The sequence below is a fragment of the Rhinichthys klamathensis genome, unplaced genomic scaffold (genome assembly GCF_029890125.1).
Source record: "Rhinichthys klamathensis goyatoka isolate OS25496 unplaced genomic scaffold, OSU_Roscu_1.1 h1tg000169l_1, whole genome shotgun sequence".
NCBI lineage: Eukaryota > Metazoa > Chordata > Actinopteri > Cypriniformes > Leuciscidae > Rhinichthys > Rhinichthys klamathensis.
The window spans coordinates 1,053,596-1,069,712 of NW_026606700.1; the positions used below are offsets into that span (position 1 = coordinate 1,053,596).

General features: G+C 38.1%; 1 protein-coding gene across 1 annotated transcript in view; it reads left to right on the plus strand.

The window, feature by feature from the left end:
• The window catches only part of agbl4 (AGBL carboxypeptidase 4), a 371,132-nt gene that overhangs the window by 194,400 nt on the left and 160,615 nt on the right, over positions 1-16,117 (plus strand). Inside the window, exon 5 of the mRNA XM_056259613.1 lies at positions 231-447. Within this exon, the coding sequence (XP_056115588.1) occupies positions 231-447 (217 nt within the window). The remainder of the gene's footprint in view (positions 1-230; positions 448-16,117) is intronic.

Below are 16,117 nucleotides of genomic sequence, written 5' to 3' on the forward strand. Positions count from 1 at the left end.
ACACAGTCTCAACGCAGCATTTGGGTTGAAAAAATAACCTAGCGTTTTTTAGAGTGCATGCCGCCCGCCTTGGTTACACCAGACGAAAAGTGTCCTAGAGAATGTTTTCACACTATAATGATTAAAGATTATGAACACAAACTATTTTTATTTTATTTGAATGTTAATGGATCTATTGAGAAAGCAAACAGGGTGCATTTTATTCATGTTTCTTTCTTTCTTTGTCACAGGCAAAGATTGCCAGCCAAGAATGTGTATTACTATCGGTGCCCTGACCATCGGAGGAACTATGTGATGTCGTTCGCCTTCTGTTTCGACCGTGAGGATGACGTTTATCAGTTTGCCTACTGCTACCCTTACACCTACTCCCGTCTGCAACATTACCTGGCCAGCCTGGAGCGCCGAAATCTGGATTACCTGCAGCGGGAGCAGCTGGGCCTCAGTGTGGTTAGTCACTGCATGTTTGACTCTGCGTTACTGCACATCTTTTTCTTTAAGGAGGCGGACACATGTAAGTGTCTTTGAGGATGCATGACTGTGTGTGTGTGTGCGCGTGCACAGTGGCGGAGCCAGGGGGTGGCCAGGGGTGGCCATGGCCACCCTTGGCTTAAGCTTGGCCACCCCTTTGGCCACCCCTCTCACAACTGCTGTTTCTGTTTCGCTCTAATTTTTACAAGAATTTTGTTTTTAAAACACAGAACCGTCGCTTTAAGACCACAAAAAACGTGAGACTTTTCAGACGCGCACTCCAACTTCACCTCAGCGCCAGGCGCAAGTCAAACGAGTGCGGAGATGTACGGGTACCGAATGAGCTTGAGCAGTGATCGGAGCATAGTAAATATAGATTCGATGTTTCTCAACTGGTGGGTTGCAGTCAAAGCAACAACAACGTAATTCTCTTTTTTTTCTGATTCTACTTTTATTATGAAAGATCTGTGTGAAAGCTTGTGACACTTCTGTCAGATGCGGAGAAAAGCGCGTTGTCCTGAATCAGTAACTGTGGTAAGATGAGATGTTGTAAGGTCAACAAATGTCAGTAAAACTAACTTTCCTGTCCTGACAGCCGTTGTACTGTACTTGCACATCACGCGCAATGTGGCGTGCTGTAGCAGTAATTCTGTCGTCAATTAGCTAACTCATGAAATAATCAAAAAGGCGATCAAATCTGTGTCAAAACTGCATGCATGCATGTATTTGTTATATATGCGTCACATATGTCTCGACTAAAATATTCTGCCATGTGAAATCACAATTTAAGGCACAAACTGACAGGCTATGTGATTTTTTTTAATGTTCAAATAAATTTGAGCACTGTGCATTTGTAAGCTACTAGAAGATAGGCGGTAATTTTGCGTTAATTTGTAAAGGCAAAACTAAAAATTATTATTTTTAAATACATAAAATAACTAATTTTACATTCTGGTATTTATGTGCTGTTTACTTCCGCCTTGTTCACATTCTTGGACATAGAGATTCAAAAGAGATGTTTTCCCCCCTTTTTAATTTAGGTATGATAGAACGGATTAGATTCTTTATTTTGACAACTAATATAGAAAGTTGAAGAGTTAATTGATTATATAAAATTCAATGAAGGTTAAATAATCTTCGAACTACAGTAGTTATCTGCATGTCTCATCCATGAAGGTGCAACAATGTTGGGGGTTTTGAGAACCAGAACCAAGCTAACTGAGCAAGTTGAACTTTAGCTATAGTGTGTGTACTCTTTATTAATATGCCTGGAGGTAGTAGCTAATAATAATAAAAAAAAGATCAAATTCACTCAGTATTCCATGATTCCTTCACTACTATCTCAATTACAATTAAGTACAAATGAACTGTATTCAGTTGTGTAGGAAGGCACTAAAACAGTCCAATACATTATTTAAAATAATTTTTATGTTAAAATAATTAAGATTTATATGCCACCCCAGACTGTTTGCTGGCCCTTGCCTGGCCACCCCTATGAAAAAATCCTGGCTCCGCCACTGCGCGTGCATGATCTGCACAGGTACTGGATCATTGACAGTGCCTACAGTGCCGTCTCCCCTCTTATCAAATAATTGTAGAGGAAAACTCATTAGGAATGCTCGAGAGATTAAAGCCCTCTTTTAGGGCCTTCATCACTTTCACGTTCGTCAAGGAGAGCCAGGCACGGGAAGCCACTGATGAAAGGACATTTATTGATAAGAAATATGGTGTCAATGGTAAAAAAAGAAATCAGTTTCACATTAAATGGGATTTGAAAGGGCAAATATATTGGGGGGGTGGGGGATAAACGGCAAAAATATCTACTTCAATCATGAAACTCTAGAGGGCGCAGGCTGATAATTCCTTTACATTCAATCTGCAAGCAATCACATTGTTACCAAATGCCACAAGCTGATTGGCCTCTGCTGATCCTGCAGCCAATTAGATTGCTTGCCCAACATTTCAATTCTCTGGTTCATTGTTTGCTGTAAGTTATTCCTTCAGTGCGCTATTAGAGTTCCTTTGAAACACTTGTCCTCCCCAAGCTCCACCTGCCTAGATCTGCTGCAGGATTTATGTATGTCTCTTTATACCGCAACAACAGCAGCATATCTTACATGCTCACCGCAGCGTGTCTGTGTATCAATTATCAGTAAATCCAGACTTGCTCTGCAGCATCAATAATAAACAGTAGCAGTAGCAGCGAGCAGATCTAGTTCACCAAGACTAAATACATTAACATTGCCATATTCAATAACATGCTAAAACTATTCCGAGAGTTGTCATGATTGAACTACATGTTAAATCAATGAAAGAACAGATACACAGACTTAAGGGTGTACAGGGTGAATCTGCTGGTGTTATTGATACAGCCTGTGAAACATTCACCCAGATGACATATTCCCTGATCTGATCACCTCTTTAAGTCTCTTATGTTCACCAAAGATGCATTTATTTGACCAACAAATACAGTAAAAACAGTAATATCATGACATATTATTTAAAATAACATGTTTGTATTGTAATATATTTTAAAATGTGTTTTATTCCTGTGATGGTGAAGCTGAATTTTCAAAAGGTTGCCAAATGTTTCTAGAACTAGAAACTCTAGCATTGTTTGTGGTGGCTCTATTATTGTTATTATAAAGTGTTACTAAAAAAAAACTAGATTTGTTTTTATATTTGAAGTCTCGGTTAAATTTGAGAAGGGGTCAGTGTTATTGTTAACTAAAACTAAAACTATTAAATAACATTGGCATTAATTGAAAAAAAGCTGAAATAAAATAATATATAAATATTAGATGACAAAAAAAAGACTTAAAAAAACTCAAATGAAAATTAGAAATGTTCTCTTGGCAACTACCTGAAATAAAACAAGTTTAGTACTAAAATTACCGTAACTGAAATAAAAATAAATGAAAACTAAATAGAGATATAATAAAAGTAAAAAACGAATAAAAAGGACGAAATCACATAACAAACTCACTAAAACTAAAATATAAAATTAAAAGCTAATTCAAATTATTATTAAATACCATTATATCAATAATACTAAAATAACACTGGTAGCTGAAAAGACAAAAAGTCCCTGATCTAATGCAGAGAAACATACATTTTTTAAGTGTCCAGAAATGTCCAGAATACTTTTTGGGGCCTCGTGCCATTTCATTAGCATACAATCAGCCTTTTTATAATTCATATAGAAGATATAATGTCAGAAATAAAGCAAGAATGAAAAGATGGATACTGGATGAGGGGGAAAAAAAGTGAGGGAGGGACATTGAGATAGAACAAGAGAGAGTGAGAGGCAATGCATTTGTATGCACAGGCATAGGGGCATTTTATAGCCTTATTTGTCTTTTTATGTCCTCTGTTCTTGGGTATGTGGCAGTACAACACTCTTAATGACCTGCGGAGATGGAGGAGAGAGGGAAAGAGAGAGAGGGAACGAAGAAAAAGAGAGTAGGATGAGGCTACAACAGCTTGGACTGCAGTAGTAAAACACTCTCTGGTGTAACACACAGACGTGATGTAGTTAAACAGAGGTCCTGTGAGGGGGAACTTAGCGTGCACGCACACACACACACACACACACACACGTTCTATAGGTAAAGCACCAGAGAACAAGTCTGGATTCAGTGTAATACACTGGGATTACTTCTCTCATATCTTTCACTTTCAATGAGGCAAGTAAATGCGAACAGCGTTCCACAAAAAGAGCCGTCTAGTACATCTCAATTACCTCTTTTGCTCCGTTAATGCTTCGCCTCACAGGGTCAAACACTTTGTTTTTTAGAAGTCTGCTAGCTGGTGAGGTATATACGAGCACAAACGTTTTACATTCGCTTTTGCTATGCAACTAATCCGATTCCTCTCTATCCAGAGGTCTATGAAGATGAATTCATTCAGGCGTCCCCACGTACACGCACGTGTCCAAACACAGCAAATGCGCTCGCACGGGCTGTTTTCACGACTTTAAAATGCAGACTCGCAACAACTGTCATGTTCAACAGCAATCGTCACATCTGTTTATTGTATCTTTAGTCATCAAAGTCCTCTAACAGCGTTATAAAGACAGAGAAGCATGGCGGGTTTTGACAGTCGCTTTGATGGATGATTATGCGTAGAAGCTTCTTCTACCGTCAGCTCGTCTGTTCGCCGCTGCCCATTTCGAATGTCGAGTTCGCATCAGCAAATGGAGAATAAAGCTGTTTTGAAGGCTATGCATCCAGATCCATTAACCATATCCGAGTGTGAAACGCTGGAGCCATCTGAATATTTAAGAGATCAAACTCAGATCTGCATTTATGGATGTGAATTATTTAAGCGTGCAGTGTATGTTATCCAGATCTTGTATAGTCCAAGCGGCGTGATCTTTGTAGATTAAAATAAGTGTATTGGATTAAATATTTAAGCATATATAAATGTTTATTTTGCATAAAAAGCAGAAGGCCTCTGGGTCTTTGTTGATGCTCAGTTATCATGACTCAGATGACCTGCCTGTCTAGACAGCGCTCCCCAGTTTCATCCTCTTCTCTCATGCAACCTTCAGTCAGTTTCCGTTGGCAAAGAGCCCGTCAATCTCAACAGAGACCCGTCACGTGACTCCATCCCGGCTCCCTCACACAGGTGGCTTGTTGTGTTGAGTTCTGACTGCCTGCTCCTCTCCAGATGTGGAGCTGGAGAAAGAGACAGAGCAACAGTTGTGGATCTGACAGGCTAGCAAGAGCACTTACTGCAACAAAGAGCAGAGACTCAAAGACAAGCAGACAGACAGAATCCAGCCTGAGGGCCTGACCGGCACACTCTGCTTCACTTGCTCTCTGTCTTTCCAGATTACGAAATATTACATTTTTTAAATCTTTTTGAAATAGGTCTTTTCTGCTCACCCAGGCTGCATTTATTTCATCAAAAATACAGTTAAAAAATGGTAATATTGTGTCACGTGATCCTTCAGGAATCATTCTAATATGCTGATTTGCTGCTTAAGAAATATTTCTGATTATTATCAATGTTGAAAACAGTTGTGTAAAATATATTTTTTTAGGATTCCTTTATGAATAGAAAGTTCAAAAGAACAGAATTTATCTGAAATAGAAAGCTCTTGTAACATGATACATTTCTTTATTGTCACTTTTGATCAATTCAATGGATCCTTGCTGAGTAAAAGTATTTATTTTTTTAATTCTAGTTTTCTAGAAAGAGAGAGAGAGATATAGACAGACGTGCGCTATTTTGACATTTAATTGCTTTGTTGTAATTTTGTCCATTCTGGGTTTTTTTGTGTGCTTTTTCTGATGTATTTGAGCTCAAAATTGAAGTTTGTAGAAAGTACAAAGAGGAAATGAAAGTCCCATATTAGCACCCGGAAAATGAGGCTGTAATTTTAATGATTCACAGATAGAGGCAGATTGTAAGGTAATTGTTCCCTCATTAGTGTAATTGTTTTTCATCTGTGTACATTTAGAGCTTCTATAACTCAAAGACAGAATGTCCTGAATATTGTCCAGACATCAAGCAAATCATTATGTACTTATTTCATTTTTACTTGAAAAGATTTTCAAACAATGACAATCATTTTGGAGATTCCCTGAATCAATTTCAAAAATGATTTTGTATTTTGAATAACATATTTATTTATTTATTATATTATGAGGAATATAATATAAATACTCTTAATAATACCTTATAATAATTACTATAAAAGAATTAGGTTGTATAAGTAGCAAACATTAGGAAGAATCATGTTAATTTAATCTTAGCAGACACAACTCTATTGTTATATACTGTAACTGGCCACTAAGTGTGTGCTTGATCAGTTTAAAAATGCTTAGTATACAAGAGAGTAGATCGGTGATCGGGTTGAACTGCATGTTTGCATCATGTCTGTTGCTTAAAGGAGAACTCCGGCGCAAAATGAACCTTTGGTCTAATTACACATTGTTACCTAGACAACCGTTATCTGAAATTTGTTTTCATGATTATCGAATGTAAATAGTTTTATCTCTAAAAACAGTTTAGCCAATAAAGCTAGTATAACGCTAGTATATTGGGCATAGTGTAATGACAAATAAAAATCGCTTGTTAATACCACTAACAAGGCTGAAAATAGACCCACACTAACACGGTAGCATAATGAGGGTCCCTACCTTCAAACCGAAGCATTGAGAACTTTGTCAGTGTACAGATAGTTTAATAAGAAGATATTTTAAACATACAGTCAACTTCGCGTATACAGGCAGAAGCCATATTTGAAATACAGCCTTTACCAGTCGATCTACGAACGCCGATCCAAGTGCGCTGGTGAGAATGTGAACGAGCTATAAGTTGTGATAAGGTGAGCGCGAACAGCAGGCTTGGATCGGCGTTCGTAGATCAACTGGTAAAGGCTGTATTTCAAATATGGCTTCTGCCTGTATACGTGAAGTTGACTGTATGTTTAAAATATCTTCTTATTAAACTATCTGTACACTTACAAAGTTCTCAATGCTTCGGTTTGAAGGTAGGGACCCTCATTATGCTACCGTGTTAGTGTGGGTCTATTTTCAGCCTTGTTAGTGGTATTAACAAGCGATTTTTATTTGTCATTACACTATGCCCAATATACTAGCGTTATACTAGCTTTATTGGCTAAACTGTTTTTAGAGATAAAACTATTTACATTCGATAATCATGAAAACAAATCTCAGATAACGGTTGACTAGGTAACAATGTGTAATTAGACCAAAGGTTCATTTTGCGCCGGAGTTCTCCTTTAAAGCTGCAGTCCGGCGTTTTTCATCTTTGTCGCCATCTCTGTTCGAAATCTGCAATTGCAGTCATTCGCGGAATTATCAACTTTACGTGAGTTGTACTTCGACACCCTCGACACGGCACAGCGCGGATGAACACAATGTTTGAGGAGAGTGTGCTGTGCAGCTGTCAGTCACCGCGCCGATGTGGAGACTGTCATTCAGAATCACAGATTATTCTTTTTGGAAGTATGACCAACATAATAATTTTCACCGTAAAATGTCATCTGAACTAGTAAGAAACGTCCAGCTTTGTTCTGGTTCTGACATTGCAGTAAATCACGCTGATTAAATCTAACAATTGCTTATAAGTTATCATATCACGCAAAACCGTGCAAATTATACTATGTTCTCAAATTGTTAATGTTAACGTCAGCAAGCATTGCGTGACTACATGTAATGTCCTTCCGATATTATCCTTGTTTTCGCATGGGCCGGTTGCAGTCTCTTTTTTTCTGTAGCCACTCCGAAGTCCGAACGAAGTCTTTTGCATTTTACAGCGGGTGAGTCTCTAGTTGTCACTGGTGATTGTCTTTTGAACCTTTCTGGATCCGCCATCAAATTGATAGGTTTAATTATATCAAGTGCTGTGAGAAAAGGCTATAAATCTCCACCTCCAACACTCATAGCCTACTAGCCTATCTGTTCTTAATGTGTACAGATGTGACGTAATGACGCAAAGACATGTTCGAATCTCCCGCGGAAATCCACCAGTACCACTGGAATTAAAAACATTATTACAAGCTTACCGTTTTGAATCGAGCTAAGGCAAGCAGATAGTTTTGAACACTGGCTGGTTATGTATTTAATCAAATATGTAGTTTGGATCATTTTTAACCCCAAAAAAAGCTACGGACTGCAGCTTTAAGGAGAATGAATGACATTTAAAACAGGCCTTGAAACTTTTAGAACTAGTCTTCTGTGGGTTGATGCTCACTGTCTGTCTGTTTTATGGCACATAAAGTTTCCATAAGGAAGAGCCTTAAGTGAAGTTGAGGCTGCAGTTACTGGTTGTCATCCAATAAGGTCAGTTCACTGCACCTTTCCACAGTGCCTCTGAGAGAGAGAAACATTGATGAGATCATTGGTGTCATTCAATGAAACTTTAATAAGGTCATTTTTAACTTTCCTTTTTATAAGGATTTTTAAACATTCTATCAACAGAATGTGTATATAAACTGCATTGTGTCATGTCAAGCTAGTAGTGAATTTTAACATAACTAACAGTAAAGTAATAAAAAAGGCACTTTAACTTGTACTTAAAAAGTTTATTGCTTGAAAATATGAGGCCATTATGATAAAATAGTTCATGACGTTCAAGAAGGATAAATATGAAAATAATTATCGAAGTATAAAATAATTCGACTCAAACGCTCCAAGTCTTTCTAATCATCTAATATAATATTCTTAATATTCATACACTACTGTACAAAAGTCTGGGGTCGGTAATTTTATTAATGTTTTTTGAACAAAGTCTCTTATTCTTACCATGGCTGTATTTATTTGATAATAATAAGATAAAAGCTGTAATGTTGTTAAATATTATTACTGTTTAAAATAACTGTTTTCTATTTTAATATATTTTAAAATGCAATATATTCCTGTGATGGCAAAGCTGAATTTTCAGCAGACATTACTCTAGTCTTTTTGCTGTTACTTTTGATTATTTTAATGCATCCTGAATAAAGGTATTCATTTCTTCAATCTCACTGTTCTTTTTTTTGTTTGTTTATATATACAGTATATATACACAGTATAGAATAAACAAGCCTCCTATAATTAATTTATATTTAATTTAACTTTTTGTGTGTGTGTGTGTGTTTGTTTAATATTAAATACATTTTAATTAAGTAAATATTGGCATCGGCAACTCTTTGTCAAAGTCCATAAGCCAAAGTTTTATGCTTATGAGGGACCCACATGGCATCGTGTTTTGCAGAATGACCCAGAAGATAAATCCCTTGTCAGTGTTTGTATACAACATGCAGCCTATACTCACATTCCCAGAGTAAATATCCACGTTCCTGTATGATTTATATGGGCTACACTTCCTCGGGTTGTTTCCACAGAGATGACTCTGAGCTGCTGACAGATTCTCTCCTATTCCCTCTTTGAGATCTCCTGTTCTAATACAAGATGCCGACGCATCTCCCCGTAGGGACTGCAGTCTTCAGAGGCGCTGTGCAAAACTCCAGGCAACTGTCCCTAACCCCTCTCTCTCTACATCCCTAAAGTCCTCTGATGTAAAGTCCTGAGTCTCACGGCCAGGGCTGAAGAAATCCCCCCTCCGATCATCTAGTTCTGGAATTGACTGAGCATTTTAAAACGTGAGTTGAGTTGACTGGCTGGCTGTGAAGGATGAACGTTAAGCAGGAAAATGGGGTCCCGTCTCTGGTTTGATGGAGTACAGGTTTATGGATGTAGTCAGAGGGTGCGGGGTTAGCACTTTTACCTCAAGTCCTTTTTTTTTATATATATATATCCTCTGTCACCGGTGGCTAGTACTTATAGGAGTGAGTTTAATAACAGCTCCTCAAATGGAAGGTGGACTGAAGAGTGTGTGTGTGTGTGTGTGTGTGTGTGTGTGTGTGTGTGTGTGTGTGTGTGTGTGTGTGTGTGTGTGTGTGTGTGTGTGTGTGTGTGTGTGTGTGTGTGTGTGTGTGTGTGTGTGTGTGTGTGTGTGTGTGATTACTGGCTCTTTAATGGCCGTCTCAGAGTTGCACCCTTGAGCTGCGTGCTGGGCAGTGCTAGATTCCTCATGTTTCATCAGTATGAGCCAAATGTACAAGAACCGCCTCAAGGCAAAATGAAATTCCCTTAATAAATCCGTAAAACAGACGTTTAGTTGACAGAGATGAAATATTTCTTATATCCTATCAGAAAGCTACTTTCAAGATTGTTATTTGACATGTCATAAATGATGCTGTTTATGGTGGAGCGCTACAATGAATGGTGGATGTGAAATTTGAACACATTCCTTGTGTTATACAATTAAGGCCAATATTAATAATTTATTTGATTAATTAGTGTCTGTTGATTTTGGATATTAAAATGTGGACATTCTTTTATGTCTGTTTTTAGATTTAAGATTATGTTTGCCATCACCTAAAACAATTTTTTGAAGAGCATATTCTTTCCTATAATAGAGGTCTCGCCTCTATTATATTAAGGACTTTTTATCATTCAAAAATACTTTTTTCTTTAGCAGATCTCAAAATAAATCGTTCCATATTTCATTTAAATTATAATGTCGTGATGCCTAAATTCACTTGATATTGACATAACTATAGTTTAAAGTGTTTTATGTATTTACTGTATATTTTATTTAGAACACACACTCACTATTTTCTATGTAAAAAAAAAAAATTAAAGTTTTTAGCTTATTGTATCTGTAGAAATTGTAAAATCGGTACAACCCTTTTTAAATCCATTCTGAATATTTTCAAGTTTTAAATGTATATGAATTCACATTTTCAAGTAAATATATTCCTGCTGAACACACACACAAAATATAAAGTTTATTTTTGATAAATTGTTTAAATTTTTTATTAAATAAATATGATATAAATATAAAATGTGTAGGGCTGTCAAAATTAACGATTAATGGCTGCGCTACTGTATATGATCATGCTATCATTCATTCAAGTGCTATTAAACCATTCAAGCGCAATAAGACACAAAAAAATAATAACTCAAATCTGTACTGGCTCGCATCTGTGAAGCTGCCCATGAAAAACACACACAGAAGGCCGCTTCAGACAGCGCGCCAATGCCGCATTGAGTTCTCTTTCGCACTTGAATCGACAAAAACACAAAATTATGGCAAAATTCTTGTTTTGTCGAATATACTCGTAGACACAGTCTTAAATGAGTTAAAGTGTTAAATGAATGTAAAAGAATTGTGAGAAAATAGGATGTGTGTCAGATCTTCGTCATGTGCGTCAGGTCTTAAAGTGACAGCAGCCTAATAAACTTGTGTCATTAATGTTAATCAAAGAACAAAAGACAAATAGAACTTGCTCACTGTTCTTGACTGAATAATATTTGTAGCTTTAATTATAGGATTAATCTATTAAATTTATAATTTATGCAATAAAGACTGCAGTTTGATTATTCAATTTCTGTATATTTAACCTGCGCCATTTATTACAATGGGTTTATGTGAAGATTGTTTTAAGTTCACTTAAATTAAAAGTAGTAATATTTTTAAAGCCTATTAAAAGCTCAAATTGATAGCTTTCAATTATACTGTAATGTTGAATGGCTATAATTAATGGCTTAAAAAAAAAAAAATCAATTTAATAGAGACATCATTATCAGTGCTGACATCCGTGATACTGTCCTTCATTCATATTGCTTAGTAAAAAAAAGATGCCATTAAACAAATATTTAAAATATACCGTCTTTCTGTTGTTTCTACATTAATTTGGAGATTCAATGTGAAAGTATTACAACATTAAAATATACTGTAAACTTTATTGTTAGGTGCGATTTATTCATGCTTATTTACAGAAAAAAACAAGTTCCATAAAAATTTTTTTAATCGATTGACAGATTGACTAAAAATGTGATGTACCATTTATATGCAGTGTGTGTGTAATATATTTAAAGGGATACTTCAGGATTTAGCATTAAGCTTTGTATTAGTAGAAAACCTGTAGTATTTTCGAATTACCGCTTTCCACCCTCATATCCCCCTGAGACGAGAGATTTTTTGTCTGGAAAAAATCCTCCGATGACTCAAAAATCGTCATTTTGCGTCATCGGAGGATTTTTTGGCCAGAGGCTCAAGACTACAGTCAGTAGTAGGGGCTGTCCCGCATGTTCCCAACCCGCCCATAAAGGGTGGGATCTCACTCACAGAATGTACACATAGTGTCAGCCATCTTTTTTTGGAAGCTAAGCTAGCAGGCTCTTGTTCTTTGGAGAAAGCTGAGTAGTAGGGGTTACCATCCTCTTTTTCCCGGACATGTCTGGCCGTCGATGTCCGGGATTCAGCTTTTGCATTCTGCAGTCGCCATTCATTGTTTACATGCTAACCTTTTTTTTCAATCTAACTGAATTCATTCCGATTGGTGAATCTGAATGTAGTGTTTACATGAACGCCAAACAAGTGATCGGTTGATGTGCGTTTTAACATTGCTAAGAAAATTCCCGCTCCTCGTGAGAGATAAGAGACCGGTGCGTCTCACAGGTGTCACTCATCAGAAATCACGCCACCAGCCTCGCGCCGTTCTCCCGCGGCCCTAGCCTCGTCCTGCTCGCCACAGTAAACATAATGAATGGCGACTGTAGAACGCAAAAGCCGAATCCCGGACATTTTGGGCGATCTCGAAACACATTTTCAGGCAGACTCATCACGGAGACTCACTAGTAGCCTAGACTTGTTGTTTAACTACTGCGCTCTGTTACCGGTAGGCGTGGCCTCCTAGGGCAGCGAAACAAGTGCATTCTGGGAGTTGTTGTCTTTCATCCACATAAGCCAAAAATACATTTTCTGTTTTTTTCAGTCTAGAAAGCTCAAAATTCAAAAAATAATTTCACATTTCTTCTACATAAATGACCCATTTTAAATACACATTAATCTTTCCAGAGGTGAAGTATCCCTTTAAAATGTATTGATAATATTTATTGTCTATAGACACCAGAGAAACAAGGCCGCCGCCATCTTTTGAATATTGTCTTTGAACTTCCATTTTTGCGATCGCTCTGTATATCTCTATGGCATTGCTGTCCAGGAGTATTTAGCTTTTGAAGTGGATTTACTTAATGTAAAGTTAACGAAAGTTATCTTGAGGATTGTAATGTTTAAAGCAGATGTCTTAACAAATGTCAGTAGACCGGGAAGATTTTAAAACGAGCCGTTCGTTCATAAATAGGCAAGATGGCTGTGAAATTACAGACCGGAAGACAAAAGACAACTAGCGCAGCGCTGAAAAGGGGCGGGGCTACATAAGGTCTATAACATGGAAATGTCTTTCAGATTATTGAATCGGTTAAATTTTTTAATCAGTGCATCCCTATTTGAATCCATTCTGCATATTTTCATAATTCCCGCTGGACCTAAGGATAAGTTTAGAACCCTCCAGAATAATTGGATCTCTGTGTGTCAGTGCAACATGTGGCTGTCACATTCATACACATTCATTGCTCTCTGTGTGAATGGAATGATTCCGTAGGCCTCTTTAGTCTGAAAAATGGGGAAAGGGATTGCTGGCTGTGAGGAGGAGGGAACGAGGGAGGAGGAGAGGAAAGGAGCGTGGAATCTGCAGACAAGAATTCGAGAGGGGAGGAAGGTAATTTTTTGTTGTTCTAATGGTCACTGGAGCCCCTGCAGACAGACACACAGTTGGGGATCTTGTTCAGGAGCCTGTTAGCAGGAATAAAGGATGGAAAGCTCCTTGGACGGACGCGTCTCTGGCCTTCGCACGCTTCTCTCTATCTCTCACTTTACGCCCAGGTTTATCTCCGTGTTTGTACACCCCGTGCCAAGATTTAATCAATAGCAGTTCTGCCTTGCGTGAAGAGAGAAGGTCAAAGTCGGACCGGGGAGATGGAAGGAGGGTGGAGAAGGAAGACACTGGAGGAAAGAGAAAAGGGAGGAGGATGAGAAGGAGACGAGGCAGAATCTGTGAGCTGTGAAACAGTGATGGATAATCGCATGAAATCTGGTTGTTTATGGACTGCAAAGCAGAAATGGAGTCCTCCTCCATCACATGGCGGATCTCTCATCGCTCGCTCTCTCTCTTTCTCTCTCATTTGTGCTACTGTTTACTTGTCAAATCTTTTGTGAGTGCTCGTCCAAAAGGTTTAGCAATTTGAAGAGCTCTCCACCAGCTGCCTGGAATTGTCCTGTCAAGAGCTGACCAGTCTTTCTCTGTTTGTCACAGACTCTATTATCCGAGGACTCACAAACTGTGGCTATACATCTTATCATCAGTCTCTCACAATTGAGAGTCATCTTTGTGAAATTTGATCTCTCTTCATCAGTAAAAAATCGTATTTAGAGTTTCAGGAATACTACAAGTACAGTTGTAGGGAAAAGAAGTGAATGGTTCGATTTCCCCCCTCTGCCAACTTAATTTTTTTTTTTTTTTTATGTTTGCAAACAGTATATATTTACTGTAGGTTTTACTGTCTTCATGATTTGTTGGAGCTGTGGCCTAGCGGTTAGTACACATGCATCAACACATTTAGATATGAATGAAGCAAACCTCACCTACCAACTCCACCAAAACCTAGTGCCCAAATGTTTTTTTTTTTACATTTTTTAGCTTATGTAACTTGGCCTCTGACTTATCTCTAAACAGACGACTTGAATAGAGCTGCGCAAGCAACACAACTTGCGTCGAATAAATGTCCTTGATAACAGGTTTGGGGCTGTGCAGATCATTTGTTGTGTGTTTTACGGTTCAGTTGGGTACTGTTTTTTGCCCGTTTTGGAGTATTTGGTTTCTGATAAAAATGAGCACAATGGGGGACAGCAATTATATTGGTGATGATAGTAATAATAGAGATATTATTATAATTACTGTTAAATATGATGGGTTTTGATACTTGCAGAAAAACCCCCTGCACTTGCTTGTGCATTATGTTGACAAATTTATGTAATCCATTCATTAAAAATAAATAAACAAAGAATGCATTGCACTCATATATTGACATTTCGCTGGTACTTCCATATCACTCAAAGTTGTGATCACATCATTCAAATGATAACGTCCAAAGATAACCAAGGCTTTATGTGATCTCTATACCGAGATTTAAATGTTTCCAGGCCGATGTTGTGCTGGATAATAATAAATGCTGCTACAGCAACGTTTCCTTTGCGAGGCTGAGCTGTCGAGTCTGGTTCTTGTCATTTTCCAATATCATTCCCTCCAACATTTCCTGTCCTCTCTGTGCTATCACTGCCAATAAGAGTGGCAAAAGGCCAAAAATAAAATGGCATTTCCACGCATTTCAAGAAGTGTATAAAGCATAAAATACAACAAACATTTCACAGATGTCGATACAACTGAGGTGTGTTTAACCACTGTGAAATGTCTCCCTGCAACTGTTGCGTGTGATGTAAACATCCTTTGCCGTAAGCCTGATAACATTTCACCATCGGGGTGTGACCTTTGGCAGTGGGTCTCCCAGAGCTCCAGGGGTCAGCGTTCACTCTGCCGGTGTCAAATGGAACCTGTCTTTTCCCTTCGCACCTAACAGTGTGAATGCTCTCGCTTAACAAATCTGACTCTGGATTGAGCCACGGATAAGTCGTGACCCGAGCTTGACTGCGGGGAGGTTATTTTACATTAGATTGAAGATAAAGACTTTGATGTGACCCCGTTTTATCGAGCCGCCCTTTTATCGTGACCAATGGGCCCTTCAGTAGGTGATCCTGCTGCTTTATTGCATATTGAGACTCCCATATCAGCAGCAGAGGAATCATCTAGCTGATATGGAGGACCGTAATAAAGAGAGGATAGAGTGAAGAGAAATAGAGAGAGTGGGAAATGGAAAAAGAAAGAAAGAAGGGCGACTGCAATAGTACAGCGGAATATTGTTTTCTTGAGGCCATAATAAGATAAAAGAAAGCGGGGGGCCTATCAAGCCGGCATGGACGGCGAGGGCAGAAATATGACCGGTAGGTACGACGACTTCTCTTCGTCTGCAGAGAGGCATCCTTCATCTTCCTGAAACAGTAAAACGATCCTCATTGTAATGCAAGGTTTGCTTAGTCAGAGATAATATTTATTTTTTGAAATTGAAATGGCTCGCACCTTGAGGGCTTAACTCTGTTTCAATATTTTGGAAGTGCTTTGCGAGCTGTTTGTTATGCAGAGGTCGGCAGATGGATCTGGTTAGGAGAG